The sequence below is a fragment of the Littorina saxatilis genome, linkage group LG8 (assembly GCF_037325665.1).
Source record: "Littorina saxatilis isolate snail1 linkage group LG8, US_GU_Lsax_2.0, whole genome shotgun sequence".
Taxonomy (NCBI): Eukaryota; Metazoa; Mollusca; class Gastropoda; order Littorinimorpha; family Littorinidae; genus Littorina; species Littorina saxatilis.
This window is the reverse complement of record NC_090252.1, coordinates 24,176,911-24,203,426: the sequence shown is the minus strand read 5'-3', so window position 1 is coordinate 24,203,426 and position 26,516 is coordinate 24,176,911. Positions and strand designations below refer to the sequence as shown.

Below are 26,516 nucleotides of genomic sequence, written 5' to 3'. Positions count from 1 at the left end.
GTGTGTGTGTGTGTGTGTGTGTGTGTGTGTGTGTGTGTGTTTTTTTGTCTTTCTGTTTGTGTGTGTGTGTGTGTGTAGAGCGATTCAGACTAAACTACTGGACCGATCTTTATGAAATTTGACATGAGAGTTCCTAGGAATGATATCCCCGGACTTTTTTTCTTTTTTTCGATAAATGTCTTTGATGACGTCATATCCGGCTTTTTGTAAAAGTTGAGGCGGCACTGTCACACCCTCATTTTTCAATAAAATTGATTTAGATTTTGGCCAAGCAATCTTCGACGAAGGCCGGACTTTGGTATTGCATTTCAGTTTGGAGGCTTACAAATTAATTGATGACTTTGGTCATTAAAAATCTGAAAATTGTAATTAAAATTATTTTTTTATAAAATGATCTAAAATTACATTCATCTTATTCTTAATCATTTTCTGATTCCAAAAACATATAAATATGTTATATTCGGATTAAAAACAAGCTCTGAAAATTGAAAATATAAAAATTATGATTAAAATAAAATTTCCGAAATCGATTTATCTACGATTTACCGAGCCATCTACGCGAACGATCTTGCACTCTGGTGCTCGGAAGAGCACATCACAACAGCAAACTACAGGATGCAAGAGGCGTGGAAAGTGCTTGAGGACTGGACAAAGAAGTGGCTCGTCAACATCAACACCAGGAAGACCACTTACACGATCTTTAGTCTGTCCCCGAAAGAACTGAAGGCCAACCTCAAGCTCTGCGGACAGACGCTGCAGGCTGACAACACCCCCACGTACCTTGGCGTGACCTTTGACAGGCGACTCACCTGGAAACAGCAGACAGAGAAAGTCGAAGCCAGAGCCAAGCTAAGGTTAGCACTAATGAAAAAGCTAACTGGCACAACGTGGGGCGCAGATGCAGCAATCCTCAAGAAAATGTACGTGGGCAGCGTCAGACCAGTACTTGAGTACGGAGTGACGGCATGGGGCACAGCAGCCAAGTCAAATTTTGACAGAGTCAGCAAGGTGCAGAACCAGGCGGCCAGAATCATCACTGGCGCCATGCGGTCAACCCCTATCCAAGAGCTGGAAAACATCATGGGCCTTGAGCCCATGGAAGACAGAAGGGACACCAAACTCCTCACCCAGGCAGCTAAATTCAAACGACTGCCAACTCACCCCATGAAAGACAGACTGTCCCATCCGACAAAAGGAAGACTGAAGAGAGGAAGCTTCATTCACCAGACGAGGGTGTTGGAAAGGAGACACCAAGATATCCTGGACCCGCAACCCCAATACCTTGAAAACCCAAGCTGGAGGGATGAAGGAAGACCCCAGATACGCTGCAGTATTCCTGCCGTTGGCAAGAAAGACTCCCAGAGCTGTGCTGAACTGAAGTCTCTCACCATTGAACACATCCACAACTCCTACCCCCAACGCCAATGGACTCATGTATACACTGACGGATCTGCCGACCAGGCTGTCAGAAGTGGTGGTGCTGGAATCTACATAAAGTACCCAGGAGGTCGAGAAGAAGAACACATCTCCCTCGCTACCGGCCTCTACTCCACCAACTTCAAGGCTGAAACAGTAGCGCTCCAGACAGATGCAGCCCGCATTGAGCACAGTCCACTCTCCTCCAACAACGTTGTGTTCTTCAGCGACGCAAAGTCAGTCCTGCAGGCCTTAGACACTGCCAGAGACAAAGAACTGAATGACCTGTCATCAGCCTTGACCTCCCTGTGCAGAGCCCACACAGTCGTGCTGCAATGGGTCCCCTCTCACTGCAACATACTAGGCAACGAAGCCGCAGAAACTCTGGCAAAGGAGGGCACTACAAAGGACCAGAATGACAGATCAATCACCTTCAAAGAAGCCAAGACCATCATCAAGGCCAAGCAACACAAAAAGTGGTTGCAGCAGCACCCACACTACAACAAAAACGACGCCTTTCGCCTGCTCAAAAGGTCTGAGCAGGTCCTCATATTCAGGCTGCGGACAGGCCACAACCGAATGAACCACCACCTTTTCACCAAGTTCAGAATTGGCCAGTCAGACCAGTGCTCTTGTCAAACAGGCAGCATGACAACGGAACACCTGCTGCAGACTTGCCCACTACACGATGGCCTCAGGAGCCAGATCTGGGCGGAGGCGACCACGGTGCAAGGGCAGCTCTATGGCAGTCTGGACGACCTACAGCGCACGGCATCATTTGCGTGGAGAACCGGCGTTTCCATCTGAGTGATCGACAAGAAGAAGAAGAAGAAGATTTAAAAACAATTTCATCATATTCCTAGTCGGTTCTTCATTCCAAAAACAAATAGAAATGATATGTTTGGATTAAAAACACGCTTAGAAAGTTAAAACGAAGAGAGGTACAGAAAAGCGTGCTATGTAGCACAGCGCAACCACTACAGCGCTAAACAGGCTCGTTAATTTCACTGCCTTTTGCACGAGCGGCGGACTACGGTCATTGTGAAAAAATGCAGTGCGTTCAGTTTCATTCTGTGAGTTCCACAGCTTGACTAAATGTAGTAATTTCGCCTTACGCGACTTGTTATTTCTCGCGATGTCTTCGCGAAGTCGACTTTGGGCTTCAATGAAGGACATCATTTAAGGCGATTCCAGTTTCCACTGTTTCTGTTTTAATCAATTTCAACTGTGGAACATATACCACTGTGTCGTCACGTCGCTTGTTTCAGGGCGGTGAATCCAGTTCGTCTTCAAGAGTCTTGATCAGCAAAATGGCCGAAGCGGTTTTGCGTTGCAGGACTGAAATGTCATGGACACTGCTTTGCTTGAGACTAGTAATCTTCGAATTATCTTTCCTGTCGCTCGCAGAAAGTATAAACCCTCTCCTTGACACGAATATCCTGCAAGTCTACAACGTTATGAACGTTCAGCAGTGTCAAAGGTTGTGTTGGTACAGAATGTCGTGTGCGCGATATTCCTTTTATTCCATGAACGACAACTCTGAAGGAAGCGAAGACAACTGTGTTCTGCACGTGACTGAAGGACTAATACAAGGTCAACTGGAAGGATGGATTCTTGCAGAAGCCTCTTCCAAAGGAATGGTATGTCTCCATGTCATCCTCATCATCATCATCATCATCATCATCATCATCATCATCATCATCGATGCATCATCATCGATGCATCATCATCACCACTTTCATCATCTTCATCATCATCATCATCATCATTGTCGACGTCGTGCTGAACACACCATTCACGGGCTTGCGCCATGAAAGCAAATTATTGTTGTTTCTATACCTCGGGTCGTTTAAAAAATATAAAAAAAAGATGTTTTGCACAACTATAACAGGTGTGATGTTGCGTAAACTGATATAAGTAGCCTATACTTCGTGTGTGCAATGGCTCATAAGTGTGTGTGTGCGTGTGTATGTATGTGTATTGGTGTGCGTGTGTGTGCGTGCGTATTTGTGTGGGTGTGTGTGTGTGTGTGTGTGTGTGTGTGTGTGTGCGTGCGTGCGTGCGTGCGTATGTGTGTGTGTGTGTGTGTTTGCGTGCGTGCGTGCGTATTTGTGTGTGTGTGTGTGTGTGTGTGCGCGCGCGCGCGTGCTTGCGTACGTACGTGCGTGTGTGTGTGTGTGCGTGCGTGCGTGCTTGAGTGCGTGTGTCTGTCTGACTGTATCCTTGTCTGTGTCTGTGTGTGAAGCCCCCAGATCACGGATGCCTACCAAGACCTTGCAGCGAAACGGAGATCTGCGTTCCCTACAAAGGTGCAGTCAGCTTTCAGTGTATCCAGGCACCAGCTTCAGGTTTGTGCGCTTCACAACAGAACGATCGAGTGGTCTTTCTAGCTGAGTTTGGCAATGGCTTGGGTTGATGCTTCCGTTGGCTACATAGGGATATAACGAGAGAAGAAGAACAGAAAAATCGTTTATAAACTGTCGCCTTTTGTTGGCAACATTAAAACAAGAAGAATTACCACCGTACATGATTGTGACGGGCGCAGTAGGACGTCGGCCTCCTAATCGGGAGGTCGTGAGTTTGAATCCCGGTCGCTGTCGCCTGGTGGGTTAAGAGTGGAGGTTTTTCCGATCTCCCAGGTCAACTTATGTGCAGACCTGCTAGTGACTTAACCCCATTCGTGTGTACACGCAAGCACAAGACCAAGTGCGCACGGAAAAGATCCTGCAATCCATGTCAGAGTTCGGTGGGTTATAGAAACACGAAAATACCCAGCATGCCTCCCCCGAAATCAGCGTGTGCTGCCTGAATGGCGGGGTAAAAACGGTCATGCACGTAAAAATCCACTCGAGCTAAAAACAAGAGTGAACGTGGAAGTCTGAGCCCATGAACGAAGAAGAAGAAGACCACCGTAATGATACTTTTGAAGAAAGCTTTCGTAAGTTTTCCTGGCAGCACTCAAAAAATATCCTGCTCGCTCCCACAAGCCAGATTTCCATCGAGCTAAGTCGCCTTCACGAAGCTCGCTGCACTAAGCTTTGACACTGATATGTCGTGTTTTTCCTTTCTTCACTCTCAGTCGCAAAGGAGACACAACGAGTTGTGTAGGTTCTGTAGATTTATTAACAGCTGGAACAACGGTGACAATATCTCTCAGCACAGTGTAAGAAAAAACAAGTGCAAGACTGGTAAAGAACAACAATACGTGTGCGCAGCCCTACTTATATATATAGTTAATGGACATACGAGAATCTTCGGGAAACATCGACACTAATCTGGTTAGATCTACACAGTTCCGTCTGCCGTATACGCTTACGTCATGAGTGACTGCGCACTAAATCAAAGTAAGTTCCATAATGTTCTTTATCCTTCCATTCGATTCCAGTGGTATCTAGCGAGCTCCACAACAGATATGTCATTAAACAGACTTCACGAAGTCTTCGCACAGTCAACGTCGGGCTGAATTAGGGACAGCCTTCAACCACCCGTTACAGACGTTAGCCAGGATCGTGCAAAATCATTGTTGTTCACGAGCAGCATACACGACACTGCAGATCATGTGTAATGTGTGTAGACCGTCACGGTTGGTCTAGTGGTAAGGCGTCCGCCCCGTGATCGGCAGGTCGTGGGTTCGAACCCCGGTCGGGTCATACCTTAGACTTTAAAATTGGCAATCTAGTGGCTGCTCCGCCTGGCGTCTGGCATTATGGGGTTAGTGCTAGGACTGGTTGGTCCGGTGTCAGAATAATGTGACTGGGTGAGACATGAAGCCTGTGCTGCGACTTCTGTCTTGTGTGTGGCGCACGTTAGATGTCAAAGCAGCACCGCCCTGATATGGCCCTTCGTGGTTGGCTGGGCGTTAAGCAAACAAACAAACAAACAAACAAATGTGTAATGTGCAGATCATGTGTAATGTGCAGATCATGTGTAATGTGCAGATCATGTGTAATGTGCAGATATAGACGAGTGTGCCTCCAGCCCCTGTCAAAACGGAGGGAGCTGTGTTGACCAAGTCAACGCCTACACGTGCAACTGTCCTGCCGGTTACAACGGCAGTAACTGTGAAACAGGTAACAGGGTTCACCTGCCTTTTCATGAACATTCTACATACACGACACATACAATTATCATTTATCTATTCCTTATCATTTGCTGATTCCAAAAATACATAGTTTTATGGTGTTAGGCGCTGAAAATAGTTGGCTCCAAGCCAGCTAGGCCTACCGTGCACCCCCCTCAGGATCCAGCTTCATTAGGCTAGAGATATTCATTGGGGTCTACTGAACACGTTTTAACAAGTTCGCCACGAAAAAACTCATTCCCACTACTACTTATGCCCCCTTGTTTAAGGGTACCCTCTTGAACTCTAAATTTATCTGTGCAGCAACAATGCACAGCTGCAATGAATGAACAGAGAACCACTTTTTTTTTAAATCAAAACAGTTGAGTTGATCATTAATCTTGTAAAAAATACTTATTACAGTGTTCAATGTTTGATAGGTTGGCTGTAGAGATGCTTGATAGGCGCGAACCGTCATTTTCACAGTGCGCAAAGCTTGTCAATTTTGATGAGTAAAAGGTTTCAACCAATTTGGGTTTTCTGTTTCATTTTTTAGAAACTACAATGCCTTCGGATAATTTAAAGCCCCATTGAGAATTCCTGAGAGGATTTGTTGCGACACCAGAGGAGATATTTCTCCCCTACCCCCTAAACGTGAAATTTTAGGAAAATGTCAAAACAACATTTTTCATCAAATATTCATTATAACTTCTCACTGTTTTCCAATCAAATACCAAAAGTAAGGTGAGGCAAAACAACACTGCTAGGCACAGCAGCTGAACCAAATAAATTTGTATGGGTAGAAAATGAGTTGTTCTTCAATTTGGGATGAAAAACGGGGTCACTTTGTCTTATTTTGAGTTTTTGTATATTAGTGTCTGCAAGTTTGCTTTTGCGAATTTGATTTTGGGGGGTTGTCCTAGGTCTCCGGTCCACTGCCTAAATACTAAATAATGAAAAATGAAACTCTTTATTTCATACGGTCGGGCAATGAATTACCTTTCTGGCAGTATACTTGGTTTTAATATAACTAGCCGCATCACAAAGATCTACAGCTAAATGTATCTGTGTACTTTTGTTTATGACGGGTTGTGTAGAATCATCATATTTTGTTTTTATTTTGAATATTTCTTGGCAAGACCCTTCGAGAGCTTTTCGATTTTCAAAATGTCTGCTCTGTGTGGCACCTGAGGTGAATTTCTAACCGGATTTCCTGATAGTTAGCGTTGAACTTGAGACTATTTGGTCAACACTCTTTGCATTCTATGTTTTACCGCCCTGATATGGCCCTTCGTGGTCGGCTGGGCGTTAAGCAAACAAACAAACAAACAAACAAACAATTCTATGTTTTTGTTGAAATCTTCCCGGACCAAATTATTATTATTTTTGTTTGTTACTTCTTTACCGTTGTCCAGGCAGCTGTGCCAACTACACAGTGCTAGATGACGTGACAAGAGACGTGAACAGAGAAAACACGGCATGGCGCTGTGACAGACACATCACTGACGGCTGGTATCGCTTCATTCTCAACGGTATTGACGCCGTCATGCCCACCGAGTGCACTCCTGTGAGTGAATTGATGTTTATGTGTGTGTGTCTGTGTGTGAGAAAGACTGTGTTGGAGTTTGTGTGAATGACCATGCATGCGTGCACGCACTGCACGCAAACACACACACACACCTAAAGTGTGGATGGTTACCTAAGAGGCGGCACTGGGTGTAGTGCCTTTCTAGTGCACTTGCACCACAACAGCACTGGGTGCAGTACTCGCTCCGGCATCGAAGAATTTTGCACTAAAAAATGCACAAAATTTGACCTATTTCGTCGCCTATAGAGGACGGAAAGAATGTCATTTTGAACATTGTTATGACATTCTTTCCGTCAAAAAAGTCAATTTAACGGTGTTAAATGAAGCGACCATCCACACAATTAGGTTGTCATCCAGAGTTTAGGTTGCCATCCACGTGTGGATGGTTGCCTTATGGTGATTTAGGCAACCAAACCTGTGGAAACGTGGGTACACACACACACACACACACACACACACACACACACACACACACACACACTGTTGTCTGGTTCACGCTAATGATTGTCATATGCCTTGTTCATAAAGTTAATTACTGAAATAGTTCAAACAGACTTGTGTGTGTGTGTGTGTGTGTGTGTGTGTGTGTGTGTGTGTGTGTGTGTGTTTGCAAATATGTGTGTGTGTGTGTGTGTGCGTGTGTGTGGTGTGTGTGTGTTTGTGTGTGAGTGGGTGTGCTGTTTAATTATACTGTTGTTTCACGGGGTGTTGCACTGTTTCAGGAATTTGGCTGTGGTACGCGGGCCACCTACTGGCTTGACCTGCAGGGCGGGGAGCTGCCTGCAGTGGGACAGGAGACAGCTGCACGTGCTTGTGCACACTTGTTCTACAACTGCTGCCGCGGTCCGATACCAATCGCTGTCCGTAACTGTGGCGCCTTCTACTTGTATAACCTTAAACCCTTCGGATGGTGTACAGCTGGATACTGTGCTGAGAAAAGGGACAATGAGCCCTAATGAACCATTCAACTACAAAAATCAAATAACCAAAGCGAAGTGAGCGCTCTAAATGCACACGACATGTGTAATGGAGCAAGCGAGAGTTCTACGGCGCCTATCTCCTGGCACCTGAGAGAATAACATGCATTGAAATAAACAAGCGAATTTCATTTCAGGTTATTTCAACGCTTTGTATTCTCTCAGATGCCAGGAGATTGGTTCCGTATAACTCTCGCTTGCTCCATTACACATTTCGTATGCACTTGAAGCGCTTACTTCCCTTTAATTATTTGATCTCTAAATAGCTCTCTGCCTCATTTGTTTAAGTATTTCATTTAACACAAAGATTTAAAGAAACTGTACTCGCTGTTTAACGATGACGCAACAAATAACACAGCACAACGCTTCAACCCTTGGGTCTTCTTCAGGCAACACAGAACAGTAAACCGGCACGGTTGGCCTTGTGGTAAGGCGTCCGCCCCGTGATCGGGAGGTCGTGGGTTCGAACCCGGCCCGGCCGGGTCATACCTAAGACTTTAAAATTGGCAATCTAGTGGCTGCTCCGCCTGGCGTCTGGCATTATGGGGTTAGTGCTAGGACTGGTTGGTCCGGTGTCAGAAAAATGTGCCTGTGTGAGACATGAAGCCTGTGCTGCGACTTCTGTCTTGTGTGTGGCGCACGTTATATGTCAAAGCAGCACCGCCCTGATATGGCCCTTCGTGGTCGGCTGGGCGTTAAGCAAACAAACAAACAAACAAACAAACAGAACGGTACAAAGAAGAAGACGGACAATAGAAGAAAGAGAAGAATGACAGATGTTACAACTCACGAAAGAAAACACTGAACGGATATATTTGTTTGTTTGTTTGTTTGTTTGTTTGTTTGCTTAACGCCCAGCCGACCACGAAGGGCCATATCAGGGCGGTGCTGCTTTGACATATAACGTGCGCCACACACACAAGACAGAAGTCGCAGCACAGGCTTCGAACGGATAGATGAGCCAGGTGATGAGCATTCAACAAAGTTAAGAACGAGTCGAAAATATGTATACATTCCTCTAACATTTTGGAGAGAAATTAATATTTAAATAAATTAATTGAAAATCGCTCTTTATTTGTTAATTGACAAAACGACTGTGCGGCTGCTCAAGAATGTTTTCGGCATACAGTTTCAATCCGACACGAAAAGGTTCTGCTTTTAGGGGAAACACGGTGCGGTTTTTGTAGCATCTATATTAACACGACGCAACAAGATATCGGGGCAAAAACGAGTGATGCAAGTGCCTGGGCATTACTTGGACTGAATGTCTTTCGGACAGACGGCAATGATAATAATTGTTTTAATTTGTTTTTTCTCCAATGTTTAAAAATTATTCCTCTATTTATTATTTGTTTAATTTCTAATAAATGTTTCATTATTCTATTTCATATTTCCATTTCTTATTACCCTCATGAATGTGTACTACAATCAGTGTGTGTGTGTGTGCCCCTACATCCTCTAACCACTTCTCTCCCCTGTAATTTATTTATTTATTTTATTTTATTTATTTACGAGGATTTATATCGCGCACGTATCTCACCACACAAGGCGACTCAAGGCGCATGTTACCTATTAATGCCGTGTGAGATGAAATTTTTTACACAATATATCACGCATTTACATCGGCCAGTAGATCGACTGCCTTTAGGCGCTGCATCCCCCTTTCACGGCCTATTATTCCAGGTCACACGGGTATTTTGGTGGACATTTGTATCTACGCCTATACAATTTTGCCAGGAAAGACCCTTTTGTCAATCGTGGGATCTTTAACGTGCATACCCCAATGTAGTGTACACGAAGGGACCTCGGTTTATCGTCTCATCCGAAAGACTAGCACTTGAACCCACCACCTAGGTTAGGAAAGGGGGGAGAAAATTGCTAACGCCCTGATCATGACCCAGGGTCGAACTCGCTTCCGAGCGCAAGTGCGTTACCACTCGGCCACCCAGTCCACTCGGCCACCCAGTCCACTCGGCCACCCAGTCCAGATTTCTTTCTTTAACCTAGAGTTTCTTCCATTCCTTGTTTTCCCTCCAACATCTGTTCACAAATTTACTTTGTTTTGTTCAGTGCCGCTTTTTACATAACTTGACTAAATGTTTTAACATCGAGGGGGGAATCGAGACGAGGGTCGTGGTGTATGTTTCTTTTGGTTGACGGGCCGCCCGAATTTCCCTTTGTGTCTGTCAGAAGCTTCCATACGGAAACAAATGATCTTCTGTTGATCATATTACGGTTTTCTCCATCCCAATTATCCTCCATAGTGTGTGTGTGTGTGTGTGTGTGTGTGTGTGTGTGTGTGCAGGGCCGGACTAGGCTAAGAGGAGGGGAGGGTTGCCAGTGGGGGTCAGGGGGCGAAGCCCCCTGAAGCTGATGGGTAGGTCATATTCTGAGATAGCAAAATGGTTGCTCCTTGCATGAAACGGCATAAAATAAACAATAATAAAAAATGTTTTAAATAAGTGAGGTACATGTTTAGGCTGGGGGGGGGGGGGGTTGCGCAACCCCCATAACCCCCCCGGTAGTCCGGCCCTGGTGTGTGTGTGTGTGTGTGTGTGTGTGTGTGTGTGTGTGTGTGTGTGAGTGTGTGTGTGTGTGTGTGTGTGTTTTGTGTGTGTGTGTGTGGGTGTGTGTGTGTGTGTGTGTATGTGTGTGTGTGTGTTTTACATTATGCACAATAAACACTCCAAGGCTTTTTCAATAGAATTTTGCGTGAACAACTGCCATCATAGATATGAACTAAATGCATTCCTGAGCCCTCTGAACAAGGATTTTGCCAACGAGATGCAACATGATAGGCTCATCTTGACAAAAAGAGCAGTTTGCTCTTTCAGTAAGGTATGACGTGACTAATGTGCAAATTATTCGATTATGCAGATACCTAGAAACACACACACACATTTGCAAATTATTCGATTTAAATATGCAGATACCTAGAAACACTCACACACACACACACACTCACACACACACACACACACACACACACACACACACACACACACATACACACACACACACACAACTTGAACACATGTGATTAAAATATACAGTCGAACCCATTATAAGAAACTCGCTTACAAGAAACATCGCTTACAAGAAAGGGCTTTTTATTTTTCTGCCAAATGCCTTCTTTCTTCCACTTAAAATTCTCCGGATAAGAGAAACTCCTGTATAAGAAGACATCGGTTATAAGAAAGGAGTTTTTATCTCCCTTGACACAACTTAATCGGATATAGCAAAGAAACACTCAATTTAGATTTATTTTGTTTGCAATGCTCGCAGCGGGTGTGATCGGAAAGGCTAGACAGGCACCTGAATCGAAATTTGGTGTGTTCAAATTTCTTCTTTGCAGGTTGTTAAATTACTGTGCAGAATATTTGCAACACTTGAACTTTAAGCAAGTGTTCGCTTCAAGTACCCATTAATTTTTGCATCTTCAGACGCAGTCGCCAAGGCGGAACGTACAAAGCGCAATTCTTTTTCTCTCAAGAGAAAGTTAGACATTATCAATGCCGTTGAAAGTCAACCAGCAAAGAAAAAGAGAACCATTGCCGAAGACTTTAATATATAGCTGTCGTGCCGAATTCACGTAATTGCCGTCTTCGCGGAATCGGCAACATTTTTGCCCATTTCGCGTAATCGGCAAAACGTTGCCCATAACACGAAATCGGCAGCGTTTTGCCGAAAACGCGTAAAGGCTTCGAAAATTTGCCCATTTTACGAAATTGGCAGCCACTTTTGGGTTTTAAAGTTTTCAAATGCCTGATACATGTATATCATCACACTTAGACAGCTAGATACTCGATTGGATATAGATATCGCAATAATCGATACGTTATGGCAAGTTATGGCAAAAAGTGTAGTTTTCGTGCATTACCGGAGTTATGCTCGACACAGACCAACATAGACCATACAAAACATAGTAGGGAGGTAAAACAATGTTAATGCAATGTTCTGGTGACACAAAAAGTAACAGACTGGCTGTCGCTTTTGCGAAATGGGCAAATTTTAGAGGCCTTTCCGTATTTTTGGCAAAACGCTGCCGATTTCACGTATTGGGCAGCGTTTTGCCGATTACGCGAAATGGGCAAAAATGTTGCCGATTCCGCGAATTCGGCAATTCCGTGAATTCGGCACGACATAGCTAATGAGATGTGATTTTAACCCTGTCGCTGCCAGACGTTTTTAAGTGCACTACTCATTCTTCACAGGCACAGCAACAAACAATATCAACCGATAGCGCTATCCCGGACCGATGCAAGATTGCCTTTCTCAGTCCACACGTCAGTCTGTGCGTTTGAAATATATACGTTTAGGTCTATCACTGTGAAGTAAAAAATGCTTAGAACTAAAAGGCTCATGTCTTTTCACACTTGTTACTTCAAATCTTGTTAATAAAGATCTACGAACACGTCAACTTCACGGCTAATTTTGTTTATTGTTTAAAAAAAAGAATATTTGAAGTGTGTCTACATAGACGGCAAGCCGACACACTGCTCATTCAAAAACTATTATTAAATGAAACAGGAAAATATTAAAAATCATTTATTTTACCCAAACTGGACCCCGAAGTGACATGGGATTTTCATGTGAGCAAACCAGACTTTCATTGTGGCTCTTGCACAATTGTTGCGTTGAACTGACGTTGCGTTGCTGAATCCTATCACCAGCCAAAAATGACGACAAAAACAAAATCAACAGCAACCCTACATTATACCAGACTTTAATTTCATAATTCGTAATTAGTCAAATAAAAACCCGAGAAAGTTCCAGGCTACCAAGGTAGAACATTGTTGAGTCACCGTTACTGTTAATGTTCCGCCCGAATGCTTCGCTAGCTCGTTCTCAAGTCGTCCATCTCATGGGAGATATCTCGCAGTCTAGTTACCATGGAGATAATCTCACTGAATTTTAGCCCCGCCGACTTCCCATGGTTACTCCTCAACGTGTTTAATAAACATCCCACGACAAGCCAATGAACACTCTCCACCTCCACCTTGTTAACAAGGTCACCTCTGTCCGGGAAGGTCAAACACAAAGCCTGGGTCAAGGCCAGCTCCTGCGATGTCAAGATCAACCGTCTGAGCCGCCTCATGGCACATGACAGTTTTGCGAGAAATTCGTTGCTACCGTGATTGTTGGAAGATAACTTTTGGCTGGTGGTTATTGATACGTTGAGGAAAGAATCGTCGAAAAACCCGCTACCTAGCAACGCGACTTCTACCCATGCGGACCTGCACAAAGTCGTCTGGTCTTCAGCGCACAGAGTGGCAAATCCAGGAACACTGCATCCAAAGTGAAGAAAGTGGTTCAAAGGTGCTTCACTCACATCAAAGGCTAGGGGTGTTATCCGCCTTGGTAATCCCGGCGTGTTCAACCTTTTCGTCAAATCCATTGCGTTTAACTGTGATTGAATTAGTCCACGGTCACCTTGCTGTGATTGTTCAATGTCAAACGTCGAGTGTTCAAACGAAGGCTCCCCGCTTGTCAGAAACTTGTTTTTGCTGGACAGGCAGATGATGTCTTGCAAGGACCGGTGGGAGGAGGAGAGAAAAGCAGGTTGTCTCGCCGCGTGCGTTACTTGAGCTATTACATCACCCTCCTCCGACATCTTGGCTGTTCTGCTTTCATCCTGAGAAAAAAAAATTGGCGACATAATGAGTTTTCAAACGATACAGATGCGGTTACGACGGCTCCAAACAAGGTTGGTCCCTCGTTTGTTACTACATGTATATAAACATGAGCTTCGACATATGCTACATTTAAAAGTATTACTCGGTGTCCACATGTCTAAAACTGTTTTACAATTTAAAGGGGTGGACAAATCTATTCCGAGTTTTTGGTTTGCAGCAGTCACAATGTCCAGTACAGACGTGCAATATTAACAATGAACTCAGATTCACAGCCAGCATTCATGCACCTGCCAAATTCCACAAAATAATCACTCACTAAAAAGCACTATTGACTACATTTCTTATGTAGTACAGCAGAACATGAAAATGTATCTCTCTCTCTCTCTCTCTCTCTCTCTCTCTCTCTCTCTCTCTCTCTCTCTCTCTCTCTCTCTCTCTCTCTCTCTCTCTCTCTCTCTCTCTCTCTCTCTCTCTCTCTCTCTCTCTCTCTCTCTCTCTCTCTCTCTCTGGTCTGCAACCAGACAAAAACATCAGATTTCTTCACTCAAACTAAATCTTACTATTGGTACGCAATCAATTGAACAAGTTCAACAGCATCGCGTTTTAGGGGTAATTCTTGATTGTGAATTCAAGTGGCAGGCACAAATACAGAATATTTGCAAGAAAGTAGCCAAGAACGTTTTCCTCCTATCCAAGTTAAAGCAATATACCGACAGAAGGACTCTGGAAATGTTCCACCATGCTCATGTAATGCCTCACATTAATTATGTTTCGACGCTCTGGGATGGCAGCAGTGATGTCCACTTGAAAAAGTTAGACTCTCTCTATCGTCGCTCGGCCAAACTCATCGTAAAGGATAATGCCTCAACAGATATGAAATTAAAAATGCTTAACTTTCTTCCACTGGAAAAGCATCTCAAGTTAAACAAAGCCATTTTCATGCATAAATTGTATCACGGTAAAGTGCCGATTTACATTACATCATTATTTAATAAAGCTACCCACAGATATGGGTCGGTCAACTTGATCCCACCAATTTCACGAATTGACCTGTATAAGACCAGTCTTGCTTTTTCGGGTACTTCAGTTTGGAATTCACTTCCATCATCCTTTAAGCACCTAAAGTCATTAAAAAGTTTTAAAAAATGTGTAAAAAAACACTTAATGTCTGAGTAGTTTAACGCCTTTTGACTTACCAAACTTAGTATTACGTCAAAAATATGCTGTGCATTGTATATTCTGAACATATTTTTGTTACTCTATTGCTACATGTTCGATTGCCACCAGCTTGTATTTATAATTACCTGCATAGTATGCATTTGATTTTATGAATAACCACATATGTATGCTCTTCATGCCTCATCTTTATCATCATCATCATTATCATCATCATTATCGTCATCATCATCATCATCGTCATCTTTATTATCACGTTTTCCGACCTCCTTTTGTTGGTTAACTTTTTAACTTTTTAATGTTTAAATTTTTTTTTAATTTTTTTTTTAATTATATAATTGTGTGTCTATGCGTCCCAAGGACAGATTGTAAGAAAAGGCGTAGCCTTAAATCTAAATCCTTGTAAAATAAAGTTCAATTCAATTCAATTCAATTCTCTTGCACACACACACACGCGCGCACACGCACACACACTCACACACACACACACACACACACAAACACACGCGCACGCACAAACACACACCATCACCAACACACACACACACACACACCCAAAACACACACACGCACACACACACACGCACACATACACACAGACACACACAAACACACACACACACACACACACACACACACACACGCGCACGCACAAACACACACCAACACCAACATACACACACACACGCACACACACACAAACACACACACACACACACACACACACACACACACACACCCAACCGTTTGTTTGTTTGTTTGTTTGTTTGTTTGTTTGTTTGCTTAACGCCCAGCCGACCACGAAGGGCCATATCAGGGCGGTGCTGCTTTGACATTTAACGTGCGCCACACACGAGACAGAAGTCGCAGCACAGGCTTCATGTCTCACCCAGTCACATTATTCTGACACCGGACCAACCAGTCCTAGCACTAACCCCATAATGCCAGACGCCAGGCGGAGCAGCCACTAGATTGCCAATTTTAAAGTCTTAGGTATGACCCGGCCGGGGTTCGAACCCACGACCTCCCAATCACGGGGCGGACGCCTTACTACTAGGCCAACCGTGCTGGTCACCCAACCGTGAATTCTTCTTCAGTGAATATAAACTTTTATACTTACATGCGCTGCACATAACCATATTTTTCAACATTCACAAGAAATGTTCTACAAAAAGTTCGATCTTCACAAACTCACTGATTCAAGGAAAGGCTCGAGCTCACGAACTTCCAGCGTATCGCGCGTGCGTTTCTCGTGCGTGTAGCGCCCCGTTTTGATGGCCTCTTTGCACATTCCTAAGGACAGGCAGCGCTGAAAGCGGCAGAAAGCACACATACTCCGATTGTTTCCCTTGATGGTACACCTTCCGGTTCCTGTGGCAAGAATAAAACACGTGTATGTCAGTGAGAATTTGACCTCAGATCATGAAATAATGTGTTACTGGGCTGCACAAATCATCCCATATATTCAAGGCTACACAGAGCGTACGCCGCCGTACCGCCAAGCGATTGTTGGCTTGGGTGTGTTGATGCTGTGCGTGTAGTTTCCAACGCGCGGAGGCAATTTTATTCCGATCCAGACGTTGCGGCGGTGCTCTACCACACAGTTTTGACTGCTTCATTTCTTTTTGAATTTTTAAACAATACAGACCGTTTAGAATGGAGATATTTCACATATCAACGCAGGACACATCAATGAACATAACAGTTTGGCTTGTCAGTCCATTGATCGACAAAGAGGCGTGTAGGATGGGATGAAACTGGGCAAATATGCTCGAGTGAGGACAGACTGATCTACAGCAAATGGGTTCGTTTACGTGTATATTTCTCGTCGAAAACCACACGTGTACTAGATACAAACCTTACTCATTCCCACAACCATAGGTTTAAGCTGTACGTGGTTTCAGAGAGACACATTTTGTTTTGAATGGGGGACACTTGCGACAACGCTCTGTTTTTTGTAAAGCAATCTTCGACGAAGGCCGGACTTCCGTATTGCATTTCAGCTTGGTGGCTTACAAATTAATTTATGACTTTGGTCATTAAAAATCTGAAAATTGTAATAAATTTGGTTTTTTATATACAACGATCCAAATTTACGTTCATCTTATTCTACATCATTTCCTGATTCCAAAAACATATAAATATGTTATATTTGGATTAAAAACAAGCTCTGAAATTTAAAAATATATAAATTATGATCAAAATAAAATTTCTGAAATCGATTTAAAAACAATTTCATCCTATTCCTTGTCGGTTCCTCATTCCAAAAACATATAGATATGATATGTTTGGATTAAAAACACGCTCAGAAAGTTAAAACGAAGAGAGGTACAGAAAAGCGTGCTATGCAGCACAGCGAAACCACTACCACGCTGAACAGGCTCGTTATGCACAAGCGGCGGACTACGGTCATTGTGAAAAAATGCAGTGCGTTCAGTTTCATTCTGTGAGTTCCACAGCTTGACTAAATGTAGTAATTTCGCCTTACGCGACTTGTTTTTATTATGTGACCAAGTGTATAGAACATTTTCTCCCATGTAAAATCCTGGCCAGCTCTGAGATGGTTAGCTGACGAGATTTTGCCTTGAACAAGAACACACTACTATACCTTTACACCGGAACGACCCGCTGCGGACGAGAGCTCGCCTGAAGAATCCTTTGCACGCCTCACACGTGTTACAGCCGTAGTGGAACCCTGACGCCACGTTCCTGCACACACGGCATGGCGGCAGCACCCTGTCCTGGCTGAAGTGGCTGGTCTTTCTGACGTCATTGGTGTGACGTCCGTGCGAAGATGAGCGTGTGACGTCACCTTGGTTGCAGCCTGCAGGTAGAGAGTGTGCAATTACGCTGTCAGGTGGTGAGGATGCTCGACTGATGTCATCGATATGGCGAACGTCTATTGTTGAGTAAGTGACGTCATCATCGGTCGTTGTTTTCGTGACGTCATCCGTTGTGTTTTCTTCGGTGGAGACGTTCTTGATATCCTTTCGATCTTGTGGAGGTTGCGCGATATCTTTTATAGGCAAGGCCTGTTCTCTGTTGGTAGCGTCATATCCGTTCGTCATCGCATGCGTTTCATCGCTGATGACGTAGCTGTTGGTGAGCGCACTTGTACAGCAATGGTTTCGGGTGTTCTCTGATGACATCTTTAGCAGCATTCAGTGGTGTTCTGACGAGATAGTTGTAAAACGTAACTTTATTTGTGAACGGTCGTAATCAGACACAGGTAGGCACACATCCACACTGACATGGCTCTCTCTGTCTCTCTCTCTCTCTCTCTCTCTCTCTCTCTCTCTCTCTCTCTCTCTCTCTCTCTCTCTCTCTCTCTCTCTCTCTCTCTCTCTCTTGAAAGTACAACTTTTCTAATGGCCGAAAGAAACACTGTACTTTGTGTGTAATATATTATATTTTCTGAAAACAACAAGGACATATATCACCCCCACACACACATGCGATCATGTATGCACGCACTCCCTCTCTCTCTCCATCACACACACACACACACGCACACACACACACACAAACACGCACACACACACCCACACACACGCGCACACACACAAACACACACACACACACACACACACACACACACACACACACACACACACACACACACATTCACAGGGACGGAGCAGTTAAGCCAGAGGGGGGGGGGGTTACAACCTGGGGTCCAGGGGTAGACCCCTGGTGGGGTACAGGGGCAAGGCCCCGTTGGAGGGTCCGGGTGGCAAATCTCCCCCTGAAGCTGAAGAGTTTTAGCTATTTTATGAACATTTTATGGCTTAGGCCAAAAAAAAAATTAGGTGTGGTTAAGGTAACATAGCCAAAAAAAAATAGGGTAGGAAGGTAGGCAATCACTTTTTATTTTTTAACTTTTTTTTCTAATGTGTACAAATTAAACCTGCTTGACAGGAAAATAGGTGTGCGACTCGAGCGCTTTCGCTTTCATTGCGTTTTCTGCACTGTTTTTTTTTGGTTTTTTTTGTGACAAATGTAATAAAAAGTTATAGGGTCGGCCCTTAAAAATAGGGTAGGTCGGGTTACCGTAACCACACCTATTTTTTTTTTAGGCCTTATCCTTGATTTTAAACAAGATCAACTGGTGTCAGCAGCCACTCATTATTTCTTTTAAAGTTAGTATTAAAAATTTTTTGTGGACAGCCGGGGGGGGGGGGGGGGGTCGTTCTTCTTCTTCTTCTTCTGCGTTCGTGGGCTGAAACTCCCACGTACACTCGTGATTTTTGCACGAGTGGAATTTTACGTGTATGACCGTTTTTACCCCGCCATTAAGGCAGCCATACGCCGCTTTCGGAGGAAGCATGCTGGATATTTTCGTGATATGGCAAACAAATGATTTTCATATTTCATTGTCACTTGTAATGTGGTGTTAATGAGGTTTTCATCTGACAATGTCACTTGTGATGTGGAGAACTAGTGTTTTTGACATGTCATTTTCACCTAAAAACCATATGGTAGCCATTCCAAAACCATTTGCAATTTATCTATGACTGACATATGGTTTTACTATATGATTTCCAAATGTCATGTCATATGTTTTTCACATGCTGGGCATATTTCTCTGCTGCCTGGGTATAACCCACCGAACTCTGACATGGATTACAGGATCTTTTCCGTGCGCACTTGGTCTTGTGCTTGCCTGTACACACGAAGGGGGATAAGCCACTAGCAGGTCTGCACATAAGTTGACCTGGGAGATCGGAAAAATCTCCACACTTAACCCACCAGGCGGCCGCGACCGGGAGGGGGTCCGAAACCCCTGTAACCCACCACCCCCCCCCCCCCCCCCCCCCCCCAATCCGCCCCTGCACACACACACACACACTCACATACACACACTAACACGCACACACACATCCACATAACTACGCACACACAAACACACGCACACTGAGAGAGAGAGAGAGAGAGAGAGAGAGAGAGAGAGAGAGAGAGAGAGAGAGAGAGAATTACCAACAAACTTACCTAAATATAAGCACCAACCACTATATATTGCACTAATCTGTACAGCCGCGCCTGACCCTCTCACCCACTCAATCCTTTGTACCGAAAACACGGATTGTCAACTCGCTAACATTATTATCGGACACAATGATTGCAGCACAAGCCGCGCTGCGTTGTTGCGCACTGAAAACACTAGCTTGGGTTCAAAAAAGAGGACAACTTGTTTCCCCTCGCTGGGAGTCTTGTATCTGTGTCAACGAAGATAGATTAGGCTGTTTAAAACGCAACCCTTACCATGACACGTAATGTGCGCGGCGCGCCGGTATCACCGTTGTGCAGGTTTCAGAAAGCAAACACTTGGGACACTGACAGATCCCTGCCCATACGGATAGACACTGCTTATCAATCAATCAATCAATATGAGGCTTATATCGCGCGTATTCCGTGGGTACAGTTCTAAGCGCAGGGATTTTTTTTAATTTAAATTTTTTTAAATTTTTTTATGCAATTTATATCGCGCACATATTCAATGCCGTGTGAGATGGAATTTTGTTTTACACAATACATCACGCATTCACATCGGCCAGCAGATCGCAGCCATTTCGGCGCATATCCTACCTTTCACGGCCTATTATTCCAAGTCACACGAGTATTTTGGTGGACATTTTTATCTATGCCTATACAATTTTGCCAGGAAAGACCCTTTTGTTAATCGTGGGATCTTTAACGTGCACACCCCAATGTAGTGTATACGAATCGGCCTCGGTTTTTCGTCTCATCCGAAAGACTAGCACTTGAACCCACCACCTAGGTTAGGAAAAGGGGGGAGAAAATTGCAAACGCCCTGACCCAGGGTCGAACTCGCAACCTCTCGCTTCCGAGCGCAAGTCAATCAATCAATCAATCAATCAATGAGTCTTATATCGCGCATATTCCGTGGGTACAGTTCTAGGCGCTCTGCAGTGATGCCGTGTGAGATGAAATTTTATACGGCCAGTAGATTGCAGCCATTTCGGCGCATATTTACCTTTCACGGCCTATTATTCCAAGCCACACGGGTATAGGTAGACAATTATTAACTGTGCCTAAGCAATTTTGCCAGGAAAGACCCTTTTGTCAATCGTGGGATCTTTAACGTGCACACCCAATGTAGTGTACACGGGGGGAGGTTCGGACACCGAAGAGAGTCTGCACACAAAGTTGACTCTGTGAAATAAATTTCCGCCGAACCTGGGATCGAACTCACGCTGACAGCGGCCAACTGAATACAAATCCAGCGCGCTACCAACTGAGCTATATCCCCGCAAGTGCGTTACCACTCGGCCACCCAGCCCAACTATACACGGGAAGCAGACAGGCTGTTAATTATTGGCACGTGCCCAGATGGAGGGGTGGTCTTATCATACGTGAAGCTTGGCCGGATCTGAGATGACGAGGGCAACTGTTTCCATAGGAAGGTCTATGCCTTTAAGCAAAATCATTGCAGTTCGCACAGCAACAAGACTGACTCATAATTCACTGAACGTATTTTGTCATGACAGCTCACTTTAACTTAAAATTAATATTAAAAGTCCTACGGTAAGGACTTGAGTGTTTGTCCGCTTTCAAAAAAAATTAAACAAGTCGCGTAAGGCGAAAACACAATATTTAGTCAAGTAGCTGTCGAACTCACAGAATGAAACTGAACGCAATTGGGTCACTCTCCTGAAAACTGGTCAGATGTGTGACTTGAGTGCCCAAAAATAAAGTTAGTCAAAATTGAAATATTTTGGTGTGTTTGGTTTGTTTAACATCTCAACTTTCCAACACAAGGTTTTGAAAAGCAAGATAAACTTTTGGAAATGTTGTAATTTAAGATAATGTGTTGAAGGTTGCCTCGTCTCGCGTGAAACACAGGACACCATTAGAGGCACATTTTTACTCTTATCATAAAAAATACAAGTGATTATCATGCAATTTCCAATGAGATACAATAGAAATTGCTTCATAGAAGTACCAGAAGTTTCAAAATATACCATACACTTACATAATGGGGGGATTACTATGAGGACGCCAGATCAACAATTTCCTCATTCACAGAAAACCTTTCCAGCAAGTGATCAGAAATTGCTATCTGCAAAATTGTATGATTTAAAGAATCTCCATGAATACTTAAACAGGACTATGGACATACTTTGAAAAATCTTGGTAATACATGCAGATATTCATCAAATGACACAGAACGTCTCGCGTGTAACCATGGACACCGCAAACAAACACAGACACCAATATCAGTTAACCATGGGTTTATTTCAGTCAAAACGAAACAACTTTTTATTGAAATGTGTGTCTGCCACGTCTGTCAAGAGTTGGGACAGGCAGCACCTCAACTACTTCCTCAAACTTCACAAAAAATATCTCCTCCACAGCAGGCCACACAAACGATGATCCTTGTTTCCTAAGTAAACGGACAACCACCCCATTCCCATCCAGTGTGTCAATCTGTGGACAGACAAATGAACCTTTCTTAAAATAGAAAAATTAAAAATAGTAACTGAAAAGGTTTACAACATGAATTAAAAATACAAGGAGCAAGTGACACCAATAAACTTGGAAATGTCTACCTCAGAAAAGCAGACAACTGAAGCTCTCCATTCATACCAACTAGGGGTAATTTGGTACTTGAAATACGTGTATAAATGTAATTGATTCCATATGTAACCTGCACTTACCACGCCATGGAAAGACTTTGCTAGGAATGTCTGCACAAATCAGTATGGATACAGAAAATTAAAAAAAATGACTGCATGCAAGCAAAGTCATTCCAGTATAATAAGATTAAGATTAATGAAAAACATGTTAAAACAATTATTTACAGTAGAAACGTACCGGTCTCTCTGATCTGCTCCTGGATCAGCATTGACTGGACTGGCAGAAAGGATAGGAGCATTAGCAGCATCCTGGCATCTGAAAAAAAAGTATGCAACAGTTGGAGTCAGATATTTTAATTGCTACCACAGCTTTACATCGCACATTGAGGTACATAACAGTGCATGTTACAACCGTCAAGATCCCAAGATACACACATTGGAAATCAGAGTGGTTCTGTCCTGAACACATCCTCGTAACACAAAGAAACAACAAGTCGCGTAAGGCGAAATTACTACATTTAGTCAAGCTGTGGAACTCACAGAATGAAACTGAACGCACTGCATTTTTTTAACAATGACCGCAGTGAAACTGACGAGCCTGTTTAGGGCGGTAGTGGTTTCGCTGTGCTGCATAGCACACTTTTCTGTGCCTCTCTTCGTTTGAACTTTCTGAGCGTGTTTTTAATCCAAACATATCATATCTATATGTTTTTGGAATCAGGAACCGACAAGGAATAAGATGGAATTGTTTTTAAATCGATTTCCGAAATTTAATTTTAATCATAATGTTTATATTTTTAATTTTCAGAGCTTGTTTTTAATCCGAATATAACATATTTATATGTTTTTGGATCAGAAAATGATGAAGAATAAAATGAACGTAGTTTTGGATCGTTTTATAAAAAATAAAATTTTAATTACAATTCAGATTTTTAATGACCAAAGTCATTAATCAATTTTTAAGCCTCCAAGCTGAAATGCAACACAAAGTCCGGCCTTCGTCGAAGATTGCTTTGCCAAAATTTCAATCAATTTGATTGAAAAATGAGGGTGTGACAGTGCCGCTTCAACTTTTACAAAAAGCCGGATATGACATCATCAAAGACATTTATCAAAAAAAAGAAAAAAAAAACATCTGGGGATATCATGCCCAGGAATTCTCATGTAAAATTTCATAAAGATCGGTCCAGTGGTTTACTCTGAATCGCTCTACACACACACACGCACAGACACACACACACATAATACACCACGACTCTCGTCTCGATTCCCCCACTATGTTAAAAAATTTAGTCAAAACTTGACTAAATGTAAAAATGACCACACGCTGTGTAAAATCTGCTCCAGTGCAAATGAAAATGCCAGTATCTGTCATAATTTCTGCCCCGCACGCATCGCTGACACCGCATGCGGAAAGCAGCAATGGCGTCTGCTATACGAACGAGACAGCTCTGGCTATGATGAGAGATTCAAACGTTATTTCTTGAGATTCTCAACAAAACAAATGAACCTGAACCACATGATCTAATCTTCATTTAAAAAAATAGAAAATAAACTAACAAGAGGCGCAAAACAATCATAAAAAACGAAAACTTCTTTTCACGTTGGACTGTACCTAGATCTACTCTACCCATGAATTTGCCACTTGGTTGCGTTTTTCTGACAGAAAGGCATTTTTTTTCGAATTCAGTTTGTAAACATGACAAAATCATATTAGTGGTTTAAGTTCTACACGCAAAATAGTAAAAATAGAGCCGTCGTAAAGCTCAAACTTACCTCAAAGGTTGTGGTATCATGTACCGTCTCGCACGTCTGTCGTCAACTTTGGCGCGGACACCGCAACAACAAAGTTTTCCTGCGTCTAACCGCGTGCTCGATTGTACGAAAACACGTTTGCACCGTGTAACCCCCACAGGGACTCCCTTATATTCATGCGCGAATGGGTTGAAAGATCGCAAGTTTGCCAGAAAATAGTTCTGCAATGTGCTCACACGTATCGCAAATTTTCGGACACCACTTGCAGATCTATCAGAACATCTCATTAAACTTGCTTTACAGACTCAACTTGAATCTCATTCAATCGCGATTAACGACATCGAATATTTTACTATGTCAGAGTAGAATTATCCATCCCCTGAAACAGTATGCACAAGTTATGTTTGGGCATGGTGTTGAAGCTAAAAATAGGACACCAGGCGTGACGTGCGAGACGATTGTTTCTACATGGTCAAATGCAACCAAGTTATTATCAAAAGATCGTTTGGGCGCATCGGGCGGGTGAAATCAAATTCATACACAGGAATTTGCAACAATTGTAGAAAAATGTGTTATCAAATGGGTAAATTTGAGGCATGTGTATGTGCAGAGATAGCATGTCACACTTTCGAATGGAAAAAAGTGGCGATTTCAGAGCTTCTGCAGTGCAAAGCAAATCACAGAATTTACAAACGCTTTAGTTCTTGTTCACACTGTTGCTCCAAATAACACTGAAGACAACAAAACACATAAAAATAAAGGAAAGTAATTATGTTGTTGTTTATTTAAATGTTTTTGTACGCTGTCCCGACTGACCAGTTTCCAGGAGAGTGACCCAATGCCATTTTTCAGCAAGACCGTATACTCGTAGCATCGTCAGTCCACCGCTCATGGCAAAGGCAGTGAAATTGACAAGAAGAGCGGGGTAGTAGTTGCGCTAAGAAGGATAGCACGCTTTTCTGTACCTCTCTTTGTTTTAACTTTCTGAGCGTGTTTTTAATCCAAACATATCATATCTATATGTTTTTGGAATCAGGAACCGACAAGGAATAAGATGAAAGTGTTTTTAAATTGATTTCGACAATTTAATTTTGATAATAATTTTTATATATTTAATTTTCAGAGCTTGTTTTTAATCCGAATATAACATATTTATATGTTTTTGGAATCAGCAAATGATGGAGAATAAGATAAACGTAAATTTGGATCGTTTTATAAATTTTTATTTTTTTTTACAATTTTCAGATTTTTAATGACCAAAGTCATTAATTAATTTTTAAGCCACCAAGCTGAAATGCAATACCGAAGTCCGGGCTTCGTCGAAGATTACTTGACCAAAATTTCAACCCATTTGGTTGAAAAATGAGGGCGTGACAGTGCCGCCTCAACTTTCACGAAAAGCCGGATATGACGTCATCAAAGACATTTATCAAAAAAATGAAAAAAACGTTCGGGGATTTCATACCCAGGAACTCTCATGTCAAATTTCATAAAGATCGGTCCAGTAGTTTAGTCTGAATCGCTCTACACACACACACACACACACACACACACACACACGCACATACACCACGACCCTCGTTTCGATTCCCCCTCGATGTTAAAATATTTAGTCAAAACTTGACTAAATATAAAAATAAGGAGAGGAGGGCAGGGGTTTGGGGTTGAGATGATAATGCTCTGTGGAATTCGTTTTAAGATGTTTCTTGGTAAGAATTATAAGACAGTCTGTATTCTGTATCTTGAATAACGGGTTTGTAAAATGATTTTTTATTCAAAACGAGTTAAAAGGTGGAACCTTTCAGGATCACCAATAAAAGCAAATAGATGAGCAAGTAAGAGGAACACGAACAATAAATCTCAAAACTTTTAAAAAATAAAAGGATTAAGATGTAAGCCACGAAGGCCGTGGTAATAAAAAAAATATGTACAGTTTGGCATGACAGCGACGCGTGCTTAGGGTTAAATACGACACAGGAGCAATTTTTCCCAGCGATCTCTGTCCTTGAAACTTTAGCCTCTAACAAAGGTGCACACAGTTTTTGACCCGGTGTAACAGGAAATTTTTACTCCACGAAAAATTTACTCCGGAGTAAATATTTCGTACGAAATTCTTACTCCGGGTAGGCTACACTTTTTGTACGAGAAAAGAACTCCCCAAGGCACGAAAAAATTACTCCCTCCACGAAATTTTTACTCCCCATTTTTACATTTAGTCAAGTTTTGACTAAATGTTTTAACATAGAGGGGGAATCGAGACGAGGGTCGTGGTGTATGTGTGTGTGTGTGTGTGTGTGTGTGTGTGTGTGT

The 26,516-nt window shown here is 42.9% G+C and overlaps 2 protein-coding genes and 1 long non-coding RNA gene across 4 annotated transcripts; 1 reads left to right on the top strand and 2 right to left on the bottom strand.

Annotated features, from left to right (window-relative positions):
* Nucleotides 1–615: 615 nt before the first annotated feature.
* Nucleotides 616–3,832, top strand: LOC138974564 (uncharacterized). The gene is made up of 2 exons (XM_070347283.1): nt 616–1,803; nt 3,662–3,832. The coding sequence occupies exons 1-2, from the start codon at nt 616–618 to the stop codon at nt 3,830–3,832; spliced, it is 1,359 nt and encodes a 452-aa protein (XP_070203384.1).
* An 8,919-nt stretch (nt 3,833–12,751) lies between these two features.
* LOC138973102 (vitamin D3 receptor B-like) lies at nt 12,752–19,972 on the bottom strand. Its single transcript, XM_070345762.1, has 4 exons — nt 19,843–19,972; nt 17,462–18,025; nt 16,049–16,224; nt 12,752–13,676 (listed from the first exon to the last, which is right to left on the bottom strand). The coding sequence occupies exons 2-4, from the start codon at nt 18,012–18,014 to the stop codon at nt 12,879–12,881; spliced, it is 1,527 nt and encodes a 508-aa protein (XP_070201863.1). The 5' UTR covers nt 18,015–18,025; nt 19,843–19,972; the 3' UTR covers nt 12,752–12,878.
* Nucleotides 19,973–22,091: 2,119 nt separating this feature from the next.
* On the bottom strand, nt 22,092–24,605 carry LOC138973101 (uncharacterized). Of its 2 annotated transcripts, XR_011457888.1 has the most exons (3): nt 24,228–24,605; nt 22,690–22,767; nt 22,092–22,302 (listed from the first exon to the last, which is right to left on the bottom strand). It is a non-coding gene; the product is annotated as an uncharacterized lncRNA (long non-coding RNA). The 2 variants fall into 2 exon arrangements; XR_011457887.1 differs by having other exon boundaries at nt 22,690–24,605.
* Nucleotides 24,606–26,516: the final 1,911 nt, after the last annotated feature.